The sequence below is a fragment of the Narcine bancroftii genome, chromosome 8 (assembly GCF_036971445.1).
Source record: "Narcine bancroftii isolate sNarBan1 chromosome 8, sNarBan1.hap1, whole genome shotgun sequence".
Taxonomy (NCBI): Eukaryota; Metazoa; Chordata; class Chondrichthyes; order Torpediniformes; family Narcinidae; genus Narcine; species Narcine bancroftii.
The window spans coordinates 153,053,375-153,077,792 of NC_091476.1; the positions used below are offsets into that span (position 1 = coordinate 153,053,375).

The 24,418-nt window shown below is 40.9% G+C and overlaps 1 protein-coding gene across 1 annotated transcript; it reads right to left on the reverse strand.

The window, feature by feature from the left end:
* Nucleotides 1–241: 241 nt before the first annotated feature.
* Nucleotides 242–16,247, reverse strand: LOC138741394 (E3 ubiquitin-protein ligase TRIM63-like). Its single transcript, XM_069895416.1, has 9 exons — nt 15,891–16,247; nt 13,774–13,940; nt 9,938–10,106; nt 5,776–5,871; nt 4,515–4,748; nt 3,211–3,233; nt 2,769–2,893; nt 1,891–1,950; nt 242–967 (listed from the first exon to the last, which is right to left on the reverse strand). The coding sequence occupies exons 1-9, from the start codon at nt 16,047–16,049 to the stop codon at nt 957–959; spliced, it is 1,044 nt and encodes a 347-aa protein (XP_069751517.1). The 5' UTR covers nt 16,050–16,247; the 3' UTR covers nt 242–956.
* Nucleotides 16,248–24,418: the final 8,171 nt, after the last annotated feature.

Below are 24,418 nucleotides of genomic sequence, written 5' to 3' on the forward strand. Positions count from 1 at the left end.
ATGACCAATGCCGTTCCCCTTCTTAGTGAAAGTTTACATGCTTAAGCACAGCAAGTGTTTGACAGCAAATTCTGTCCTGGTTTTTGGGAAAGTGGGAACTATTGCTGCAGACAGGTTACTAACTCAATGGTTACTCAGGCTATGGCATTGCCTCTGGATATCTACCTAAACACAAGTCAGTATTATTGGAAAAGACCTTGTTTTTTAAGAAATCTGCAAGAATTTCAGGTAAACAGAAGAATGTCATATAAATTAGTTTATTTACATTCCATGAATTCAAACATACAGGCATGAAAATGAGGGAACAAGTACAACAGGTCCTACAAAATGACTTCAAAACTGAGTTTGCAGGAATTGCTTACCCACCCCAGAAACCTCAACCTTTCAGATGGTGACTGATCAGTTGTGTAAATTTGTATAATTTCCCATTTATATTTTACCACCAATATTCAAACATTTTAAGTTGAGAATTGCTTTCCAATAATTCAATATTTTTTTCTCTCTTTTCTTCTTTACACCTATTGTGTAATTATGCTTCACCTGAATAATACTAAGGGAGGCGTTTTAGTTTAAGCACCTTATCCTGCAGCAACTGCCATCTATTTTTATATAGCAGTGATCATGCTTAAAAAAAAGCGAATGGTGTGGCAAACTAATGTGATGTAACCAGTTAAATCTCACATTGTTTTAAAAATGACAATGAATCTTTGTATCATATACAAAAATAATATAAAATGTACAAAATCATCCATTTTGCCCCAAATAAAAACATTTTTTGTATTTTTTTTGTTAATGTTTTATGAACAAAAAGGAGTTTATTGATCAAACTTGTCTTCCTCCTTGGTTTGTGTGCTTTGGAGTCAGCACATCCCTAATATTCACACAAAATCTTCCACCTTAGAGATACCCGAAGTCTTCAAAAAAAAATGCCAAGGTTTGTCACTGCAAAGGCAATATCATTGTTGATCTGTGGAAGCAAACAAAAAGAAATTCTAACTTTTCTGAGACTTTTCCAACATTCCCTCCCCTGAATATCTTGGCCTTCCCTGGGTTGTAGTTGCAACTCTGGATGGATGCCTTCCTGAAGATGGCAACCTCCCCCCCCCCCCACTCCCCATCCCAGTTTTTCAAGGTTTCAGGGACTCATCACTATCCAACAATATCTTGTACATTCTCTGGAAATGGATACCACCTGATTGCCAATTTCCAATGAAAAATAAGGAGCCTCAAAGCCCGAGGGCCTCCATTGTTGGTGATGAAGTACCCTCATAGCTAATAACAGCATTCAATCAATGGCTGCAAATTTTCCATATCATAAATTTAGAATGCAATGACTGACTTGGCATTATTAACCAACACAATATTGCAATAATATGATGTTGGTGCTTATCACACCTCAGTAAGAGTGGTGAGCTTTCCTACATTTATACAAGAGTTTGACAAAATCATCTGTCAGTTGTTTAAAGGAATCATATATGGTGTTTCCAGGCATGAAGCTAATGGAATAAATTACTTGGGTTGTACATTTAGTTCGGCTAAACCAAACTGTGACCTTAAAATGTTGTGGGCTAAATGGGTTGCAGTGATAGGGAGGAAATTAGACTATGATTGATGGGCCAGTGAAGTGGGAGGGAATAAGCGGAGATTGTATGGGGTAGTGTGAGATGGTGGCACCGTTTTGGATGAATACCACTTTCCAGAGAAAGTCCACCATGAGAAACTGTTGAATGCACAACTTCTTGCTTGTTAAGTCATAATGAGAATAATGTAATTTAATGCCATGGATTTAATTAATCCTTTGGGTTCTTTGAGGTTTACTGGTAAACATGCAAAGGTAAACTTAGTGAAAAGGATCTGAGTGCTACATAATGAGTGACCTGTTTTGCTCACCATTGGCTTGATCATCTTCTTCATCCTCAGTCTCCACAACTTCTTCAATTTCATCTTCATCTGGAGGAAGAACATTCAAATCTCTAACTCATCTTTCAATGCAGACTATTTACAGACCCTGTCTTTTTGCTATTTGTTTTGCAATATTATTGCTTTAAGATTAATTCTATTGAGCTGAATGCTTTCTGGTAGATTCTGCGCAATTCTGAAATTGAAAAATTACCAAATAGCTCCAAGCACTTTTCAATTAATGTTTGGTTGAAAATAAAACTAGTTGGATGACAAACAGGTTCTTCACAAATATCAGTTGGAATGATAAGAGAAGGGATAAATTGAACAGCTCTTTTAAAAAAAACTGAGATGGGTGGATAACCCCTCAAGGTCTGATGGATTAATTCCAGAATACTGAAAGAGGCAGGACACCTGAAATGGTTCTAGTGCCCCTGAGCAATGTTAAGAGAAATAAGAGTGAATTCCTAGTCATTGATTGTGATGTAGTGACGTGTACTGTAAACTAAACTAAAAACTGCTGCACAGTCTTTGTCATTAGGTTCTGCTCATTTTCTAGATACCTAATGCCAAATTGACTACAGAGTTGTGGAACCAACAAAATGAAGATATGGATCAGTACTGAAGCAAATGAGCAGTGAAATAGGCTGGATTGTTGAATGGCCTTCTTTTTTTGCTTCTTTCTACTGAAACTATTCTTGCAGCTGGTATCACTTGAGTTAAATTACGTATTATATTGTATCTTGATGCTGCTGGAGTTGGAGGATGGGAAGACCATTGTGGTGGTTTCCCACTCTTCTCACTTTTCTACGATGCAACTTTCAGATGACAATATTCTTGTCAGATGACAACATCTGAAGTCAGCGTACCTGTTACAAATGTTATATTTCTCAGTGTTTCTTCTACCAGTTCCAGATTCACTGCGAACTGGTCCATGTTCTCAAACCCATCTTCATGTTTTGGAATATGGGAGGTTCTGGAGGCATCAATGATTCTGAAATTTGATTTAAATTCAATGATTAACTTGTATTTAGACAAAGTGAATCAAATGATAGACAGACAGTGGAAAAAAAGTAGTTCAGACAAGCCAGGTAGCACCTTTAAACTAAGAGCAAGGTAACTTTAACAATACCAAACAGGTATTGTTTACTGAAGTGGGAGAGATAATAAATACAATGTTTACTGAAGTGGGAGAGATAATAAAGCTCCAAGTCAAATAATTGATTAAATAGAAAACCTTGACTTATTTTCAAATAATAGGATAATTTAAATTAAATAATTTAAAAATTGACAAAACTCACGAACACTTACTCTTCTAAAAGTTTCTTTGCATTCTGTGTGATAAATAAAGAAAACTTGATTAGAATTTTGAATATTCCAGCAGTTCTTTCATGCAGTGTGAATAAAGAATTTGTCAGTCCACACAGGGGAATGCACTAGTTAGTGTTCATTCTAGTTCTCCTGTTGCCTGAAAAAGGCTATGAAATGCCATTAATCTGAAGTCCAAGGGAGAGGTAGTTGACAGTATCAGAAAGTGTGAGAAGATAGCCTTCTCATTTTAACAAAAACACAGCTGCTGCATTCCAGGAAATTATTCTCATTTTCCTGGAATGGAAGCCGTGTAAAAAGCTCAAAATGAGAATGAGGGTGCCATTCCCATTCCAACATTTTACCTCCAAGACCCCTGGTAAATTTCCCAGAACGCCTGAAGTCTAAAATGAACTGCAGGCATTCTGTGAACAATAGGCGAATTAATAGGACATATCGAAGTATGCTGTCTAAACTCACATAAATAAATGGAGATTTGGAGTTTGGGTCGCTCGTGTGTGGACAACCAATGCCGAGATGTCAAACGTTCTTCAGACCAGTAAAATCACACGAAGTCTATCAAAAATGTTAAGAAAAATAGGTTCCAAGAGACCATTTGTTGGTAAACTCAGTGCAGTACAAGTTGATACCTGCCCAAGCATTCATCCCAATTTTGAACTGGGAAATACTAGTTTAATTTCCCTGAATTATGAATTGGAATTGACTCTTTTTCTCCAGCATTAAGGAGGCAGTTGATTATGAGATCAGCAAGCCTGTCATCAAGTGTAATGTCATGTTTTGTGTCAGTTCAAAAGCTAAGAGTTGTAGTAGCTTTGTGTGGCCTGCAATACCAAAGATTTGATATGGCTGCAGTGGATGGAAGAGGTACTCTGGAGGCCAGCCCTGTGAAGCATTTCAACTGTGGCATTGCTTTAAAATATGACACCGCTAGGGGAACTCAGCAATGTCCATAGGAGATAAAGATTTACTGTATTACTGATGTTTTGGGCCTGAGCCCGATTGCCAAGCCCACCTTGAGAAAGGGCTCAGGCCTGAAACATCAGTAATATTTCTTTATCTCCTAGGGATGTTGCGAGACCTGCTGAGTTCCTCCAGTATTTCTATGTTTTTACAAAAAGTCTACAGATGCCGTGATTCCTGTGTTTCATCACACCACTAGAATCTATTGTATCCATGTAAATATATATGGCACAAATTACTGCAGGATGTCTATCATTGTGTGTTGTGTTTGTAATACTTGCGTAAATAGACAGATTTAGGGAAAGAAATTCACAAGTGCCTCTTACAACAAGGAAGGCAGCAATTCCAGGCTCCTCCATGAATTGGATGGCATTCTCCACCAGCTTAGAGGACACTGCCAGGTGTTCTCTGTATTGTCTGATCAGATCCTTGATGCGTGTTATTCTTTCCTCTTGTTCCTTTGTAATTGATTGTAGCATATCCTTTTTCCTTTCCTCCAGGATGGCATATAAACCATCAAATTGTTCCATGAGCCGGTTTTTCTGATGTCTACTGTTCGCCTGGGGAAATAAACCAATTAAAAAAACCTTAACTACTCAGTAGAAAGGAAACTCTCTCTAACAGAGGTCACTAGCTTCCCTTTGTTGTTGGAAAATGACTGTGGCTTTCACTCCATATAAATTATGATATAACAGTGAATATTGTGCACACAAACCTGTAAAGAGGTCCTTGGACCATTAAGTTTGCACTGACCATCAAGCATCTATTTAAAATCATTTTATTTCCCCGTGTTCCCATCAACTCACCTATGCAATAAGGGCAATTTATAATGGGCAATTAACTAACCAACCCACACACCTGGTGTCAACTCATGCAGTCACAGAGAAAATGAGAAAACTCCATGCTCAAAGCATCAGAGATCAGGATTAACTGCAGGCTGTGAGGCAGTGGTTCCTTGCTCAATTGATACTGAGGGATGATACAGTCAGGATTTTCACTAGAAATGGAAAGGAAACTTTCCACGAATGTAGCAACTTCAGCAGGAGGGTTCATCCCATTAAGGAATGCAGAGATTTAATTCACTATGAACGTGTAATGGGAGCCTTCTTCTGTGGGTAAAAGCTTGTGAAATGGGGCACCATTACCTTGTTACAAATGGTGTACTCTTATATGCCCCTTTTAAGAAGTAAAAGGGCATCATCTATGAAGATATTAAGTTGGTGACTGAAATTAAAGGGATGGTTTTAAAGGAGCCTTTTTAAAAGGTCTGTTGGCAGGAGGAAAGATTTATTTTTAGAAAGGAAATAATAGAATTTAGGCTCTCAAAGCTAAGATGCTTATTTAAGCCCATCCTATCTACTTGGCATTCTAAAGGAGTTCTGCAAAGCAATTTGGATACCCTACTGAATGACATTCCCCATCCCATGAACATTTTTTAAATAAGATACTATGACATTATTTTAAATGGAAAGAACAATACTGAATGATATTGTTAGTGGGATCAACTGTTGCCATTGAACTGGTGAACAATGCAAACATCTGTCTGAGGGACACACTGTTCAAAATCTTTTATTGGCTTTTCCGTACCTCGACTCTTTTGCATGTCTCCTCCAATTGATCTGTGATGACATTGACCCTGTCATTGCCAGCTACCAGCATGGCAATTCCATCAGTCAGCTCCATCTGCGGAATCAACAACATATTACCTTGGAAAATCTGACAGTTTAAAAGATCATGAGAAACTGCCATCAGGAAAGAAGTGCCACGAGGGGACTCCTACTGCCAGGTTCAGGAACAATTGCTGCCCCTCATCCTAAACAACACTCGACCAGAGACTCATTTAAGGACTTTGCAGATTATTTATGACTGAATATTTATTTATTTTCTTTAATGCACAGTTGGTTTCCATTTTTAATTTGTTTACATTTATCTTTTAAGCATACATATCTTTCTTCTTGAGTGCAGTATTTAGTTAGCAAAAAGTAGAAATTCTGCCAGACCTGGATTATAATGTGATGTCATGTATGTACTCCGACAATAAATCTGAACTTTGAATCTGACCTTATGGAAACTATAGGCCTTGGGACTATTCTGTGATATTTTCTGTAATTGATGAAAGTGATTTTAAGGGTAGGTTTAAATTGAACAGCTTGATCAATCATGCCCTGCAATGAATATCAATTTATTATGACTAGTTATTGTGGTGGTAACCACTGGCCTACTGCAGGGGGCAACCTCTGTACCTGCAGGAGTGTAAGGGGACAGGATAACACCTGGCCGGCTGTCAATCAGTCGGCCTGAATGGATCAAGCCCCACCCGGTGGGGTGTCAATCACCCTCCGGGATTTAAGGCTGCGCCGGCCTCCCGAGGCCTCACTCAGAGTTGCTGCAGCCACAGCCAGCCTGGCTCTGTGGAAGTCTTTGTGGATTAAAGCCTGTTGTACAGTTTTTACCTTGTGTGTGTCTGATTCTGTCCAACAGCGCACCACAGTTATATAGTGTAGCACAGGATAGAATCTATCTCTGTTGTTTTGGAGCATTGAGAAAAATACATTATAACAATTCTTAAAATTTCATATTCAAGTTATTAGTGTTAACAAAGAACTAGATGAGTTTTATCATATATTAACTGATAATCAAATGGCATTTAATGGCTCCACCACCAGATTCCTCAACAACAAACACCATCAGGGACTCATTTAAAGACTTTTGCATTTTATTGATTTTTTTTCCTCACTCTATTATTGTACAGTTTATTTGTTTACATGCATTTTGAGTCAGTTGTTCTTGCACTGCCGATATGTGGCAGCTCTGTCTCGCCTACACGATAAAGATGTGATGTCATGTACGTACTCAGAGAATAAATCTTCATAATCTCAAATAGCACAGTTTATTGTAAGTGGAATACTATTCAAGGACCATATGATGCAATGGACAAGGCCAAGTAAAGACAGCCATGTTGCTCTTATTAAGGACCCCAGTGTCAATCTGGCTGCCTCTGGATACTGAGGGACCCTCACAAAAGTGTCATAAGTTCATTGTTTAAGGGAAAAACATGCATTCATTTGAGATGAATAAAGCCCCTGGAAGAGATGGGTTGCCAGTTATACTTTACTTTTGTACTTTACTTGATTAGGTACTGGATTGACTGGAAGCATACAGCGCTGTGAAACAAAATGGCAGGATACCAGAATCCATGAGGAAGGGAAAGATCATCACCTCAGTAGGATGTTCCCTCTCGTCTGACTCAAACTTGGTCTTGATGGCCACAAACTTGATTCACGTGACCAAATTTTATAGAGTGGCACATTTTATGGGCCTTTCCTACCTCGTGTAGAAAGCCCTGATGTTTGGCACAGTTCCTGTAAAGGCTATTTGAGGAAAGGCCCTGCTGCCATTGTACACTGAAACCCATGAGAAACCCCTCAGATTACTTTCTCAGGGATTGTTATTTATCACCTAATCCCCTGGTAAACTACAGATGTGATCAAAGCATAGGGAATTTGAGATGCGCAATTAAATGTAGATGCCATTTTTGAGAGAAGGTTTAGCGCGAGGAAGAATTAAATCACAATCTTTGGCGTCTACTACAATACCATCAGAAGCATACCTCCCACTGGCAACTGCCCAAGACTACATGTTCATTTGGAAACAGCATATTTCACTCCTCCCCACCCCAATAATACCGAGAATTTATAAAGGTGACTGTTTTAGCATCATCAGTTTCCACTTCTATCACATCCCTGTCTCAGTATACCTACTGCTGTAATTCTCACCTTTCCTCTTATCATATCCAATCAACACATTTTGGCTATTTGTCTGGACTCCACCCCCTGCCATTCTTCTGTGCTTGTTCAGATGCCTGCCTGATTTTTGTTTATCCCTCGAAGAAGGGCTCCTGCCTAAAACATCAGTAATATAAGTATCCTTACCTCCTCTCGACACTGTGATATCTGCTGAGTTCCTCCAGCATTTGTGTGTTTTTACTACAATCACAACATCTGCAGACTTGTGTGTTTCACATGCTGTAATTCATCTGCAAGCCTTTTGTTACCTCTCTCCTTGGCATTTCCATTGCACTTCCTTCTGCTTTTGTCCCATCTTTCATCACTCTGACCAACTTGTACAAGTGCTAGTTTGACTCTGTTGCACCTCAATTTTAAAAGTTCAAACTCTTTCATGGGTGCGTCCCTCCCTAGTTAGCCCTCTGAAATATTCATCCTGCTATAATCTGGCTGCCTCATCATCCATTCGTTGGACCACTCTGCTATTGGTGGTCATGCCTTCATTGTCAATGAGCAAAGTAGTGGTTTCTCCTACAAAACTCTCTGATTCTCTTCCCGCTTTAGAGATAACTCCTTAGTAGCTTCCTTTTAGATCAAAATGTTACTCATATACCTTTATGGGGTTCTGTTTCATAGTTTCATTGATATCACTCTCATTAATTATTTTGGAGAGGTTTTTGTTGAGTTTTTGAGCTCAGTCACTTTGGTGGGGGGGTGGGTGCTGGGGGTGGTACAATTGTTCTCACTATCCTTGGAGAAAAATGAGGTGGGTTTCCGATTGCAAAAAAGTATCCAGCCCGACTGGGAAGACAAACAACTTCAGGCACTTGTGATAGTACAGATCTATCACCAATGTATATAGTGTATATAGTTACTGTATCTAGACTGTGCTTACAGCGATTGGCTGAGAGCTAAGCCACGCCTATTGTCTGGGCCTTAAAGGCTTGTGTCCCTAGCCAGGTCGGATCATTCCGGACTGGTCGGCCACCTGTGAAGAGCTCCTGTCTTTTGCTAATAAAAGCCTTGGTTTGGATCAACAAGTCTTGGTCAAACAATTTGCACCATTCTCTTCTTGAAGCATGCAGTTAAGGTTATGTGGGAACTTGTTCCTGCACCTTTGATCTATGTAACATGACTACTGCTAAATGTACAAGAGACATTAGGCTGCCATTTTCCTTCCATGGAACTAAATAGGTCAAGATGGTTGCAGCTGGAGGCCTATGTCCAGCCATAATGATTGAAACAATTCTAAAAGACACAAGCACATTTTAAAAAAAAAGCTTAATGTGGTTTTGATTTCAGAGTAATCGGGCAGGAAAACTGAAAAGTGGAGCATTCTAGCTTCAAAGAATTTCCTCCTGTTTCTTTCTGTTCCCAGGCCAGCTGTCGCACTGCGACACTTCTGCACTAAAATTAGCGTAAACGTCAAGACAGCTCATGCATAATGTTATTTTAACTCCTTGTTGCCCAGGCACTTCTATGCTGCTTTACATCTGTTGATTAGACCACGGAGGTAGATCATTTAGATAAACAGATATTTACATTCTGCTCTAACTTCTCAATTTCATTTACATACTGTATCTCCTTCAATTCCTTGCATTTGTATAACACAGACACCAGAAATAAACATAAAATGCTTCGATGTGGTCTACAATTTCTTTGCTTTTGAATTCTACACCTCTAGGAACAATCTTCGATGCTTGTGCCGTAAAATTACTGTTATCCAGAATTCAAGCAACCGGTAAAAAAAATTGCGGAAAATAAATAAGTGAAAAATGTGAAAGTTGAACTTTTCTGGTCCCCCAGTGGTCAGTTCACCAATCCACACAACACGCAACCTCAAGTATCTGGCATCTCCTAAACCCCATGGGTGCCAGATACCGGGGATTTTACTGTCTGTACTTTATGGTTGTGCATTGCTGGGTTTGCTGATTTTAAAAAATTTTCACAGTCAACAGATTTACCTTCTGTTGTTGAAATACATTCTGCAGAGGAGCTACTTCGCAATCTTTGTGAGCCCCAAACACCTTGCACATTGAGCAAGTGGGAACTTGGCACGTGATGCAGTAAATGTTGATCTTCTCATCCTCGTGTTCTTCACACATGGGCTGGTTGCCTTTTTTCAAAGGTCTGCTGGGTATCAGAAATATATAACATGTCACTTTTTAAAGAATTGTTGCAGGAAACATTAAATTCGGTCCATCTGGTTTGTCCCTGTTTATGCCCCACATGAATCTACGACTGTGTCTCTTTCACCTCATTCTCTAAATATTGTTTTTATTCTTTTCTCCCTAAGATCATTATCTGGCTTGCCCTTGACATGTCCTAGGAGAAACAGAGCAAGGCAGAAACCTACAATAGATTTGAGGACATTGGATAAGGAATTGCACCTAAAACTGTATTACTCTTTTTAGATTTCCATCATCCCCAGGTATTTGCCTTTGATCTCCAGAGGGTATGGTTCCTTCTTCCCTGTGAATTGCAGCAAAATAGGTCACTGACATCATCGTAGACATCATGTTATCACCGGGCGCAGCAGCAGCCAAAAATGTAGCGTAGCTGTAATAAACAAGCACATCAAATGGAAACAGGCCAAGTTGTACCATGAGAGTGTTGGGAAAGGGGGTGTGCACGTTGTCAGAGGTGTGCTCAGAAGTTGTGAGAGGGAGGGGGTTAGGGAGAAAGTTTTAGAAAGGTGAGACAAAGCTCTAAATAAGGAACAAGTGATCGAGAAAAGCAAAAGGTCTACATGAAGGTGATCCCAAGATATTAGTTGATTGGGAGTTCCAAAGCTGAGATTCTATTGGTGTTTCAGAATGCAAATTGGACCCTTAAATATGAACACAATTAAATAAGTGCACATACATATGAACACATGAATTAAGAACGAGTTGTTCAAGTCGATCTGCCATTCAATAAGATCACAATGGAGAGGATTTCAACTTCATCTCCTCAATCCTGCCTATTCTTGGTGACCTTTCAACCTCTTATCAGAATTTTTTTTACTTCTGTCTTGAAAATATTCTGGTTCTGCTTCCATTGCCCCTTGAAAATTACACACAACTCTTTGAGAAAATATTTTGCCCCATCTCCATCTTAAAAGGGTGACCCTTTATTTCCCCCCCACCTCACAGTGACCTCATGTTCCAGATTCTCTCCACCCTGGGATGACTCTCAGGATCTTGTATGCTTTAAATAAATCACCATGTAATCTTCTAACTCCAGTGACTAGCGCATCCAAATTTGCCTCTAAAGATATTTCCACTTGGTTCATTTGTCAGTTGAATAAACCTTTTCTGTAGTACTTCCACTACATTTACATTTTTCATGAAATTGGAGACCGCTACTCTGCTCTGTATGCTAGATTTAGACTCATCAGCACTCTGAAGAACTGAAATGAACCTTGCTGACTTTTGTATTCAACTCCCCAGGCAGTAATAACAAAATTCTGTCAAGTCTCCTAACTATTTCCTACATCTGTAAATAGACTATTTTCAAATCATTCACTAGAATCTAGAACCTGAGGTCATTGTTAAAAATAAAAATATTTAAGATAGAACATCTGTCTACTTCTCAGAGCTCTACAATTCTGGATAATGTGGCTTTTTGGTGCTAAAATGACAATTTGGCCTGCTCATACATTATAATTCCCTTCCAGATCACTCACTTCATCTCTCATGTCTTCTGCTTAATATACTTCCTTGTCTGTCACTGCGTGATCAGAAAATTTAGAGCCTTCGTCCAAATGCTTAATATAAATTGTAAAAGCCTGACGTGTTAACACTTATTCCCATGGTACATGATTCAAAACACCTTTCCAAAATGAAAAAGACCCACTTATGCTGACTCTCATCTATTCCAAGAATGTTTATTTTCTACAATAGGGCATTAAAAGCAAAGATCATAATGTTTAATTTCTTTTATTTACATTGCATTCAAATCTTTATTTTACATCAATATGTATAAACCCACCGTGTATGTGCACAAAATATGACTGTGAATAAATGGTGTAATTAAAAAATTTAAATTTAGTCATACAGGATGGTAACAGGCCCTTCTGGCCCATGAGCCTGTGCCGCCCAATGGACCTACAACCTCCGGTACATTTTGTAGGGTGGAAGGAAGTAACTGGAGGAAACCCATGCAGACACAGGGAGAACGTACAAACTCCGTACAGCACCGGATGTGAACCCCAGTCACTGGTGCTGCTACACCATTGCACTAACCGTGTATAGCAATATATAGCAATAATAAATATGGTCATTATTTCTTAAAGCCAACAGCTCAGCAAGTTTTGTTAGACTTAGTAAGCTCCAGCTGACAATCTTAGTTTGTCTGGAAATAGCTGGGCTAAATAAAGTTTTGTTGGCATTTACATTTGAAACCCTGGCCAGATGACCTTGTGGGCAGAGATGCAATAGAAGTGAATATAACGTAGTGTTCCTAGTGAGTGAAAGGCACTCCTGAAGAGGTTGTTTTGTGACATTTTTATCTAAACTATGCACCACGTGGCTTAATGTACAGCATCATGAAGCATTACACCAGATGTTTCAGGGTGCTTGTGAATTTGCTCATCTCTGCCTGAGTAACTGTAGAGGTACTAAACTTGGCCTTCGTAGTTTTGCTTCGGGCAGAAGACATCATTCAGGTTTCCTGTTTCTGACAGCAGCCCAGTAACATGGTCTTTAAATAGAGGTAAAATGAGAGACTTGCATTTATATAGTTTCTTTAACAACTTTGGAATACTTTACAGCCAATGGGAATGCAGATTTTGAGACGAGTTAATTTAAGGAGTAGTCACTAATAGTTATGTCTGAAATCAGGCAGCCAATTTGCACAATTTCCACAAACTTACAGATACCAGATATTCTCTTATTTAGTGGTGTCGATCAAGGGATAAAGGTTCACGAGGATAACTGAGAGAATTTGCTTGTGCTTCATATGAACCTAGAGGTATGAACCAGAGCAGGGCACTTGATCCCTGTAAACCTGTCCACCATTCAATTAGATCAGGACTGAATGCAACCTGAACTCCACATCCCCAAATTACTTCACCAACCTTTCATTCTCCTTGCTTATCAAGGAACTATATACATTTGCTTTAAAAAATATTCAAAAGAATCTTCTTTCACTTCCATTGGATAAAGAATGTTCCAAAGAGACAGGACTCTTTCAGGGAAAATCTTTTGTCTTATCTCAGTGAGAAATATTTATTTTTAAAAAGTGATCCATAGTTCGAGATTCTCCCATAAGAAGATGCATGCTTTCCTCAACAGTCTTGTCATGTTTTAAAATAGTGTCCTGAGGTTTTGTTTTTTGTAAAAAAACAGCCCTTTCAAGATTCAAGTTTATTGCCACGTAATAAAACAGAAAATGTGATATTGCACAAAATATTTCCTTTACTGTACCATAAAGTAGTCAAAGATTCACCATCAGCACAAATTGCCCGGTGCCCCTTTGAGAAGGTGATGGAGAAATTGATTTAACATCTCATTCCAAAATAAAATACGAAAATGATAGAAGAATAAGGTAGTCTGAATTTTAACAGTATTCTATGATCTATATAGTACCTGCCCCCATAACTTGCTTGAGTTTAAGTCGGTAAATTCCCCCTTTTTATCCCATTATGCATTATCCCAGAACTACCTGGAAGGAATATCACACTAATTGTATGAGATGCATCATGGCAAATATTTGGCTTTTCTCATTCCCCATCAAATGTGACCCCTGTTTTCTCTGCTGAATCATCCAGCAGATTCCTGCTCTTATTGTACATGCAATAGTAGTTACCAGTGCTAACCTGATGCCTTCCTCCTTGTAGATGTCAATAATGTTCTCCACCAGAAGGTTCCGCTGGAGCCCATATACTCCATGGCGGTCCAGAATAACTTCATGTCGACAGGACGGACACCTGAACCTTCCTCCAGAGATCATGGTACTTCGACCCTGCCAGTATGGATTAGCAGCCTAAAGCAAAGCATAGCAAAATATAAATATCAGTAAAGTATCCACATTAAAAATACAACATCAAAAAGGGTTTCAGTACTAAACCAAATTGCCCTTATAAATACTTAAAATATGTTTTTCAAAACGTATAAGGCCTTCGACAGAGATAATTCGGTTAAAATATTATATTTAAGAATTCCAAATTCTTCGAAGAGATTTCATTCTGCAACAGTGGCTACACTTTAAAAGTATACTTTTATTGCCAGGAAGGAAAGCGATATCCTGGAAGAACTCAGGCAATCAGGCCTGAAAGAGAAACCAGTTAATCATTCTCATCAAAGACTTTTCATCAGAACTGAGAAAAAGAAAAAGCAAGTTGGTCTCAGCACAAAGAAGGCAGAGGGAGGGCAATGTCCCACCCTCTCCCCTCCCCCACCTCTCTTCCATCACTTCTTAGACTAACTTCTCTCATTCTCTGTTCTGATGAAAGGTTCCTGACACAAAGTCTTTCTACAAATGGCAATTGCTGGTTGAGTCCTTCCAGCATTTCTCCTTTCAGAACATCCTGCAGCTGTGATAGGTCTTTCTTTCCCTTCCCTATTCCTGTCCTTATTTCTCATCATCTCTCATTCTTTCTCTCCTTTTTTGCTTTATATTTCAGCTCAGGTTGCCCTGAGGCCAGAGGGTCACGCATTCAGTTCAGGCTGATGTTGAACTCATTGAACTCAAGCACGGCTTTGACTGAAGTTCTCCAACTAGTTTCTCGGCCTTTGGGACTAAGAAGTGGTGAATGGACAAAGGGTGAGGTGGAAGATAGCTGGAATATGTGGAGGTGCCATTAACGGCTTTGACTGAAGTTCTCCAACTAGTTTCTCGGCCTTTGGGACTAAGAGGTGGCGAATGGACAAAGGGTGAGGTGGAAGATAGCTGGAATATGTGGAGGTGCCATCAACAGCTTTGACTGAAGTTCTCCAACTAGTTTCTCGGCCTTTGGGACTAAGAGGTGGTGAATGGACAAAGGGTGAGGTGGAAGATAGCTGGAATATGTGGAGGTGCCATCAATGGCTTTGACTGAAGTTCTCCAACTAGTTTCTCGGCCTTTGGGACTAAGAGGTGGTGAATGGACAAAGGGTGAGGTGGAAGATAGCTGGAATATGTGGATGTGCCATCAACGGCTTTGACTGAAGTTCTCCAACTAGTTTCTCGGCCTTTGGGACTAAGAAGTGGTGAATGGACAAAGGGTGAGGTGGAAGATAGCTGGAATATGTGGAGGTGCCATCAACGGCTTTGACTGAAGTTCTCCAACTAGTTTCTCGGCCTTTGGGACTAAGAGGTGGTGAATGGACAAAGGGTGAGGTGGAAGATAGCTGGAATATGTGGAGGTGCCATCAACGGCTTTGACTGAAGTTCTCCAACTAGTTTCTCAGCCTTTGGGACTAAGAGGTGGTGAATGGACAAAGGGTGAGGTGGAAGATAGCTGGAGTATGTGGAGGTGCCATCAACGGCTTTGACTGAAGTTCTCCCACTAGTTTCTCGGCCTTTGGGACTAAGAGGTGGTGAATGGACAAAGGGTGAGGTGGAGGATAGCTGGAATATGTGGGGGTGCCAGCAACAACAAACTGCATTTCTATAACACTTTCAGTCATGAAGAAAGCAAGCCTCTACTTCCTCAGGAGTTTGCGGAGGAGCTAGTGGAGTTGTTCAAGTGAACCGGTACGGACTTGGCCTGTTTCCGTGCTGTAAACGGTTATATGGTTATGATAGGCCATAAAAGATAAATCAAGGAATATTTAACATACGTTAGACTCATGACTAATAGTTGACATGGTAAAAGAGCAAGTATTTAGAACTCTCAGATGAACACTTGAAAAGAAAATTATATTTCCAAAGGTTTTCATCTCTGTTAAGGAGCTATAATTAAAATACAAAATTTGGGTGAATAATGAGTTAAATTTGATTCCAAACACTGACCTGAAATATATCATTGGCACATTTTCTGCACAGATTGTGCTGGCAGGGTAGGATCACGACTGGCTTTTCAAACATTTCAAGACAAATTGGGCAGATTAGTTGCTTCTCCAGTGTCTCCATTGTGCTGGATTCTCGAATTATACTTGGCTGGAAATCCATCTCTAAAAATAAAGCAGGCCACTCAAAACCTGTGGAATTGCTGTGACTTTTTCCCCCCTCTCTGTTGCTCTGGTTCCTTTTGCTCGAATCCTTTTTCAATGACTTCCGCTCCTCTTCAGAAGTGATTCGGTAAAGTAGAGCCCGGGCGTTTTGATAAGGTTACTCCTCTCTCCGTTTCTGTCTATGCCTGGACTGCTCGTGCCCTTTTTAAAGAGAGTTTTGGCATCACATGACAGCTGAGGCAGAGCTGTGGGGGCAGGGGAACAGAGTCCTGAACAGACTCTTCCCATATTAGAAACCTGCAACGTGAAACTGAGAACAAGGAGGACCCAAGGATGCAATCGCATGTGACAATCAGCAAAACAACTTCTAATGGAAGAGTAAATAAAATGAAAATTGGTCACCATTTTACATAACTATAAACATATTGAGCTCAATCCAGAACATGCTGTCCAAGACATTAATCAAAACCTATTTTGTTCCTTTAGAATGGTGAAAGTATTTCTGCAATCAATTATTTTAGCAGCTGAGGGCAAAATTGAGCATCGAGGAGAGTTCCAAAGGTGGAACTCTGTTGAAAGGAGGCACAGTTTTAGGGATGAGGTCATAATTGGATTGAATAGACCAGAAAGGAATTTTACAAAACTTAATTGTTAATTCATTCATTAATTGAAATTTTGAAAGTTAATCTCCTTAATGATGCGCATGAAGCTACCAGATTGCCATTAAAATCCCACAGCTTGCCCGACATTTTTAGGGAGGAAATCAGCCATCCTTTTATTAGTGGAGTCATGAGATAGAGCTAGAAATTTGTTCACACAACCCTGAGAAATCAATTCCCCGAAAGTAAAGGATTATTGCCATCTATTTGGAGAAACCACCTCTCAGCAAGATTTGCATTCTCCCTCACATTTTAGTTTTTCAGTTTAAAATTCCTCCAACCATGGAATCAAAAATCATTGTTTGTGCTTTTTTTTGGTAAGTTTGAGCATATTCCAAAAGGATTTGGTGGAATACTTTGGCATGCTGGATATCAACAGCTTCTGCATGGTACCAATATCAAGGAGGAATTGCTGTGCTGTAATGGTTAATCTACCATTACCAACTGACAAACCTCAAAGCATCATGCAAGAGGTGAGATTCAATGTACTGGATGTGGTAAGTTAGGGAGCACATTATTTTCTGAAGTGTTATGCCAATTGCTAGTTCATTATTCCATCACCACATGTGGATCCTGGGTTGTTTATTCCTTTATAGTCCATTTAACGACATTCAAATTTGATGTTCCATCTTCCTCAGCACAAACAGGACAGGTGAAGAATTATGGCTTGGAAAATTTGGACAGATGCATGAACAGGAGGGATACAGAGGGATTTGGAATGGGTGCAGGTCAGTGGGACTTGGCAGAATAACAGTTCAGAATGAAACACGAGAATCTGCAAGACACTGTGATTGTAGTAAAAACGCACCGAAATGCTGGAGGTGCACAGCCGGTCTTGCAACGTCTATAGGAGATAAATAAATTGTTGACATTTCAGGACTGAGCCCTTCTTCAAGGATCCCACTTTGGAGTCAGCTTTTCAGATCAAAGTCCCACATCAGAGTCTTGAACCAGTGATGTAGGTCAACATTTCAGTTCTGTACTGAAGAATTGCCATCTTCAGAATGATCATTGATCTGTTTTGCAGAGGGTAGCAGTCACAGCCCAGAGATTTGGAGTTCAACCTGTCATTAAGAAAGGATGTACAGTGTATTCCCAGGGTAAGGGGAAGCACCCAACTTTGCATTGTTGTAAAATAAATGTTCTTTGTTCTTTAAAAAAAAAATGTACAAATGCATTCAGTGAACCTAATAATTTCTGGCTTGGCATACAAAAAAAACATTTGGGTGGAGGAACTGTTGCCTGCTCCCTGAAATTCCAATCTCACCATATTGTGGAATTTTTACAGCACAGAAGCAGTCTGTTCTGCCTTCTGGTAGAACATATGCATCAACCCCATTGGGAAGAACACAAAATCTTTACCCATTGTTGGGGTGGACATGGAACCTAAAGGTTGCACGAAGGCAAGATCTGCAGCAGCAAAAGCTTTGCCCATTCCAGAAGATTTGGGTCCATGTGTTGAACTGGTAATGGAGCCTACCACCAGGGGTAAATACATTGTCTATCCACTCACCTGCTCAGTTAAGTTTGTGCTTTTGGACTATTTCACCACAGATGTCACATCTGCCTTATAGTTTGATGGCACTCATCCACCTCCATGACCCCTGAACTCACTGTCTTTGTGACATCCTCCAATCCCACAATTCTCTGAGAGCTCCGTGTTCTTCCATCCATGGCCTCTTGTACTTTTTTCCCACTATTGATATAGTTCATCCTCTTGAGTCCTAAAGTCTAAAGTTCCCTTCTTAAGCTTCAATTAAGATGTGGCTTAAAACCTATTTCATCACCTGTTCTAAGAACTAGTTTGGTAGGGGAGTGGGAATCAAACTGTGAGTGCAGAGATTAGGGAAGAAGGACAAAAGCTTGATGCTACGTATTCTCAGTTGGTGTGGAAGAACGGGCAAGGGACAATACATAAATGTAGCCAGTTAGAGGGGTTGAAATGTCTTTTTCAATGCTAGTAGTATTAGGAATAAAGGGGATGAACTTGAGCATGTATCAGCATGTAGAACTATGTTTCAAGATTCACTTTATTGCCACAGTAATAAAACAGTCATATTACATGAAATTTCTTTTTTGTCTGCTGAAAGGCAGACAGATATGCCACCGGCAGGAATTGCCTAGGTGCCTATTACAGTCAGAGAAAGAGAAGCAAAAGAGAATTCCACACCAGAGTCACCGAGTGTACATTGATTCACCTCCAGCACTTCCACAGCCGCTGCAGCCACAGAGTCCAGCCCAAACCATTGGCAACCCGAGTTACAGATCTGAACCTCTGACACAGTCAGGGACCCTTCAGCGCCCTGGGCACCTCGTGGCATCCCGGTTCTGATACCTGGTATCCCTCCAGCCAGTTCGAAGCAGACTTCAGCAGTCCGCAGCCCAGCTCAAGTCTCACGTCAGGAGTCTCCAGCAGCCTACAGCTTCCGCAGGTTCCTCGCATCCTTGAGTCTCCAGCAGCCCGCCCCATGCACTGGCCCCTCTCTGGACTGCCACCATGGTCACTGTCCCCGCGGGTTGTCTCTTCCGCTTCTCCCTCGCAGACGGGGGTAGGTCTTCCCGTTGTCTGGTGCCCTGCTCCAGTTCTCTGCTTCCCTGGAGTCTGCTGCCACTGTGGCTGCTACTGATTAAGAGGCGCTGCCATCTTGGCCGCAGACCCGCGGTCACAGGATTTCAAATCACCACCCCCCTCCCCCATCAGCTCCCTCGAAAGGCCATTCAAAGCCCGTTCGTTGTTTACAGAAGTTGACTGGGTGGCTGGACTCTGTGGGAGCACTGCATCTCTGCTCCCTCACTCCCTGCGGGTCCACACCCGTTTCGACGCTGATGCTGCATCAGCTCCAGCATCACTGCCGCCTTAATGTTGTGGCTATTACTGATACTTGGCTAGAGAAGTCAAGATTGGCTGATACATTTACTGGGGTTTAGGTGTTTTAAAAGGAATAGGATAGGAGGTAGAAAAGGTGGGGGCAGGGGCGAGTAGCATTACTGGCCAGGGATAGTAATACAGCAATAAAAAGGGAGGACACTGCAGAGGGAGTGCCCACTGAGTCGGTGGGGGTGGAAGTCAGAAATGGGAAGGGAGCTATCACTGTGCTGGGAGCAGTCTATAGGCCCCCAAATAACCCTCGGGACACTAAAGAGCAGATAAGCAGGCAGATTTTGGAATGGTGCGGGAGATACAAGATTGTAGTTATGGGTGATTTCAACTTCCCTAATACAGACTGACATCTCATGACTGCAAGAAAGATGGATGGGGTGTGTTCAAGAAGGATTACTGACGCAGTATGTGGACCAGCCATCGAGAGGAGAGGCCATACTGGATCTAGCTCTAGGTAATGAACCTGGTCAGGTGGCAGACCTCTTGGTGGGGGAGCATTTTAACAAGAGTGACCACAACTCCCTTAGGTTCAACATAGCTATGGTAAAGGATAAAAACAGACAAAATGGGAAAGTGCTTAACTGGGGAAGGGCTAATTATGAAGGGATGAGGCTGGAACTAGCGACAATAAGTTAGAAACAGATGTTCAAGAGTGAAAGTACAGAAGTAATGTGGAGGAAGTTTAGGGACCACTTGTGCAGGGTTCAGGATAAGTTTACCCTACTGGGACAAGGAAAGGATGGTAGGAAAAGGGAACTATGGCTGACAAAACAGGCCAGGCAACTTGTCAAGAGGAAGAAGGAAGCATATGTTAGATATAGGAAGCAGGAAACAGGAAAGGCTCAGGAGAAATATATGGTAGCCAGGAAGAGGCTTAAGAATGGATTTAGGAGAACTCAAAGGGAGCATGAGAAAGCCTTAGCTTGCAGGATTAAGGAGAACCCCAAAGCATTCTATCAGTATGTGAAGAACAGAGGATTATAAGAATGAAGTTGGGGTCGCTAAAGGGTAAAGGAGGCATAAGAATCACACCCTTTTCTTTACTACTCTTTTGGCAAGATGTGCAATTTTGCTGAAATGGAAGAGTGCTGCCTACTCCGAGTAAATAGCTGGGGGACATCATGTCCTGTCTGAATATGGAAAAGATTCAGTATTCAGTTAATAGTTCAGGTATAACATTTCAGATGTTGAGGAAGCCATTCATGACTTGCCCACTGTAGAGCTCGTCGAAAGAATCAAAGACTTGTTGATCCAAACCAATGCTTTTATTAGCAAAAGACAGGAGCTCTTCACAGGTGGCCGACCAATCCGGAATGATCTGACCTGGCTAGGGACACAACCCTTTAAGGCCCAAACAGTAGGCATGGCTTAGCTCTCAGCCAATCGCTGTAAGCACAGTCTAGATACTGTAACTATATACACTATATACATTGGTGATAGATCTGTACTATCACACCCACATTATAATTTTTTAACATATTTTGACTGTCCTATGTATTTTCTTTAATTCCTTTTTTCTCCCTTCACTTTTATTTCAATGTTAAATATATATAACATCATACAACGGTGGTAAGGGAAAGGGCTGTGATTTTTTAAATTTTATTTTTATTTTTGTCTCTTTTTTTACTTTTTTTTGTTTGAATACAATATACAACCTGGAATATGATTTATTGATGTGTTTTTAAATTTATTTATTGTCTTGATAAACAGATTGTTTAATAGCCATGTGTAACACTTCATAATTGATTTTCATTTTAAAATTAGCTTTGTTTAAAATTAATTAAAATCATTTTAAAAGAGTAAAAAAGAGAAGGATAAAGGAGGCCACATATGCCTGGAGGCAGAGGAGGCTGGGGTGTTTTCAACTTCCAGGCAGAATACTTTCCTTCCATTACTACTCTCTACTTTCTTCCTACAAGCCAATTTTTTATCCACACAGCTGTTCTGGGACCCCTGCTCTCTGTGATTTTTATAAATGACCTGGATGAAGAGGCAGAAGGATGGATCAGTAAGTTTGCAGATGACATGAAGGTTAGATGAGTTGCGGATGGAGCTGAAGGTTGTCAAAAGTTACAAGAGGATGTAGACAGGATGTAGAGATGGGCAGAAAAGTGGCAGATGGAGTTCAATCTGGATAAGGGTGAGGTGAATGCATTTTGGAAGGACAAACCTGAAGGCTGAGTACAGGATGCAGAGGAGATTTACCAGGATGTTTCCTGGATTGGAAAACAAGCTTTATGTGACAAGATTAATAGAACTGGGACTTTTCACTTTGGAGTGTAGAAGGATGAGAGGAGACTTGATAGAGGTCTACAAGATTACGAGAGGCATAGATAGGATGGACAGCCAGCACCTGTTTCCCAGGGCAAGAATAGCAAATAAGAGGACGTGTACAAAGTGAATTGGGAAGTTTAGGGGAGACAGCAGGGGTATGTTTTTATGCAGAAAGTTTCCAGAGATGTTGGTAGAGACTAAAAAATTATGTGTATTTAAGAGACTCTTAGACAAGCACATAGATGGTAGAGGGTTACAGGGTAGGGAGGGCTTAGTACTTGTTTTTTTTGGAAAGAATATATAGCTTGGCGCAACATCGAAAGGCCAGTACTGTGCTGTAGTGTTCTATGTTCTAACTGCTTATTATGTTCGGTGTCAAATTTTGTCTGATGATGCTCTGGGAATTTTTCACTATTTAAAAAAATGCTTAAAAATTCAAGTTCATAATAAACCATTTCCTCAATGGGTTTCAATCTCAGACATTAGGTGCAATATATTCAGTAAAGTCTTGTACAACATTAATGATGCCCAGCTTGATACCGATATCAGATATGGAGAGGAACACTTGGGTTCATAAGGGACATGAAGCCACCGCAGGGTCCATCTTAGTCATCATACTCCAAGAAAGCCATTCAAATTTAAGAGAAAATGAGGCAATACTAATTAGTTAATTTAAAAAAAATCAGACTAAGCCCTTTTGGCCCACGAGCCAGTTCCGCCCAATTTCACCAATTGACCTACAACCCCCAGTACATCTTGAAGTGTGGGAGGAAACTGGAGTACCCGGAGGACATAGGGAGAATGTACAAACTCCCCAGAGTCAGTGAGAGATTCAAACCCCAATCCCTATCATTGGTACTGTAACAGCATTGGGCTCTCAGCTCCGCTAATCGTGCCTCCCTAAAGAACAGTGGGAACATAGGAATCAATAAATACTTTCATTGAAATTTCTGGGCTGTTATCCTAACAGTAAAATTAAAGATTTGGATAATCATCTGCTTAACAGAACATTTGACCAACTGTGTTTTTAGATTCTCCATAAGGTAAAAAACAGAAAGATTGACGTCCTGTTTTGGGGAAACTGCCAAAATGTTTGGCCTGGAAGTCAACCTGAAGAAAACTGAGCTCCTCCATCAGCCAGCTCCCCACCATGACTACCAGCCCCCCCCACATCACCATCGGGCACACAAAACTCAAAACGGTCGACCAGTTTACCTATCTCGGCTGCACCATTTCATCAGATGCAAGGATCGACAACGAGATAGACAACAGACTCACCAAGGCAAATAGCGCCTTTGGAAGACTACACAAAAGAGTCTGGAAAAACAACCAACTGAAAAACCTCACAAAGATAAGCGTATACAGAGCTGCTGTCATACCCACACTCCTGTTCGTCTCCGAATCATGGGTCCTCTACCGGCATCACCTACGGCTCCTAGAACGCTTCCACCAGCGTTGTCTCCGCTCCATCCTTAACATTCACTGGAGCGCTTTCATCCCTAACGTCGAAGTACTCGAGATGGCAGAGGTCGACAGCATCGAGTCCATGCTGCTGAAGATCCAGCTGCGCTGGGTGGGTCACGTCTCCAAAATGGAGGACCATCGCCTTCCCAAGATCGTGTTATATGGTGAGCTCTCCACTGGCCACCGTGACAGAGTTGCACAAAAGAAAAGGTACTAGGACTGCCTAAAGAAATCTCTTGGTGCCTGCCACATTGACCACCGCCAGTGGGCTGATCTCGCCTCAAACCGTGCATCTTGGCGCCTCACAGTTCGGCGGGCAGCAACCTCCTTTGAAGAAGACCGCAGAGCCCACCTCACTGACAAAAGGCAAAGGAGGAAAAACCCAACACCCAACCCCAACCCACCAATTTTCCCCTGCATCCGCTGCAACCGTGTCTGCCTGTCCGGCATCGGACTTGTCAGCCACAAACGAGCCTGCAGCTGACGTGGACATTTACCCCCTCCATAAATCTTCGTCCGCGAAGCCAAGCCAAAGAGATGAGAATAGTTCAGGAAGAACTGATCATACAAACCAATTCTATTAAAGTTTCACATTTATTCACGTCAAGTCTATTGTCATCTGATTGCACAAGTATAACCCAACGAAACAGCGTTCTCTGGTCCTTGGTGCAAAACATGCAGACACACAACCAGACACAACACACAGAGACAAACAATGCATATGCAGGACAAGTATTCAAATATACAAATAAATAAATAAATAAATAGATAGATTGAAATTGTTTCATGAATATGAAAGTCTTTATGGTTGATGTGAGCCGTTCCTTTGGTCGATCAGCATTTTCACTGCCTGTGGGAAGAAGCTGTTACTCAGCCTGGAGGTGCTGGCTCTGATATTCTTGAAAAATGTTGTGTGCATTATTGGATTAGTATAGTCAAATAGGGACACAGCTAGTGAGTTACCTCACAGGTCAATCCTGACCTCCTCTTTTCTCTGGTTAGAGTTTGCGTGTTCTTAGTCAAATAGTGACACAGCTAGTGAGTTACCTCACAGGTCAATCCTGACCTCCTCTTTTCTCTGGGTAGAGT

What these genes read in the sequence shown, in the direction of transcription:
- LOC138741394 (XM_069895416.1), bottom strand. Translation starts at nt 16,049, where the DNA reads ATGGATTTCCAGCCAAGTATAATTCGAGAATCCAGCACAATGGAGACA. An exon ending in ATGTATTTCAACAACAGAAG is followed by an intron (nt 5,872 to 9,937) that starts GTAAATCTGTTG and finishes TTGATTCCGCAG; the next exon opens with ATGGAGCTGACTGATGGAAT. An exon ending in GAATTGCTGCCTTCCTTGTT is followed by an intron (nt 3,234 to 4,514) that starts GTAAGAGGCACT and finishes TTTATCACACAG; the next exon opens with AATGCAAAGAAACTTTTAGA.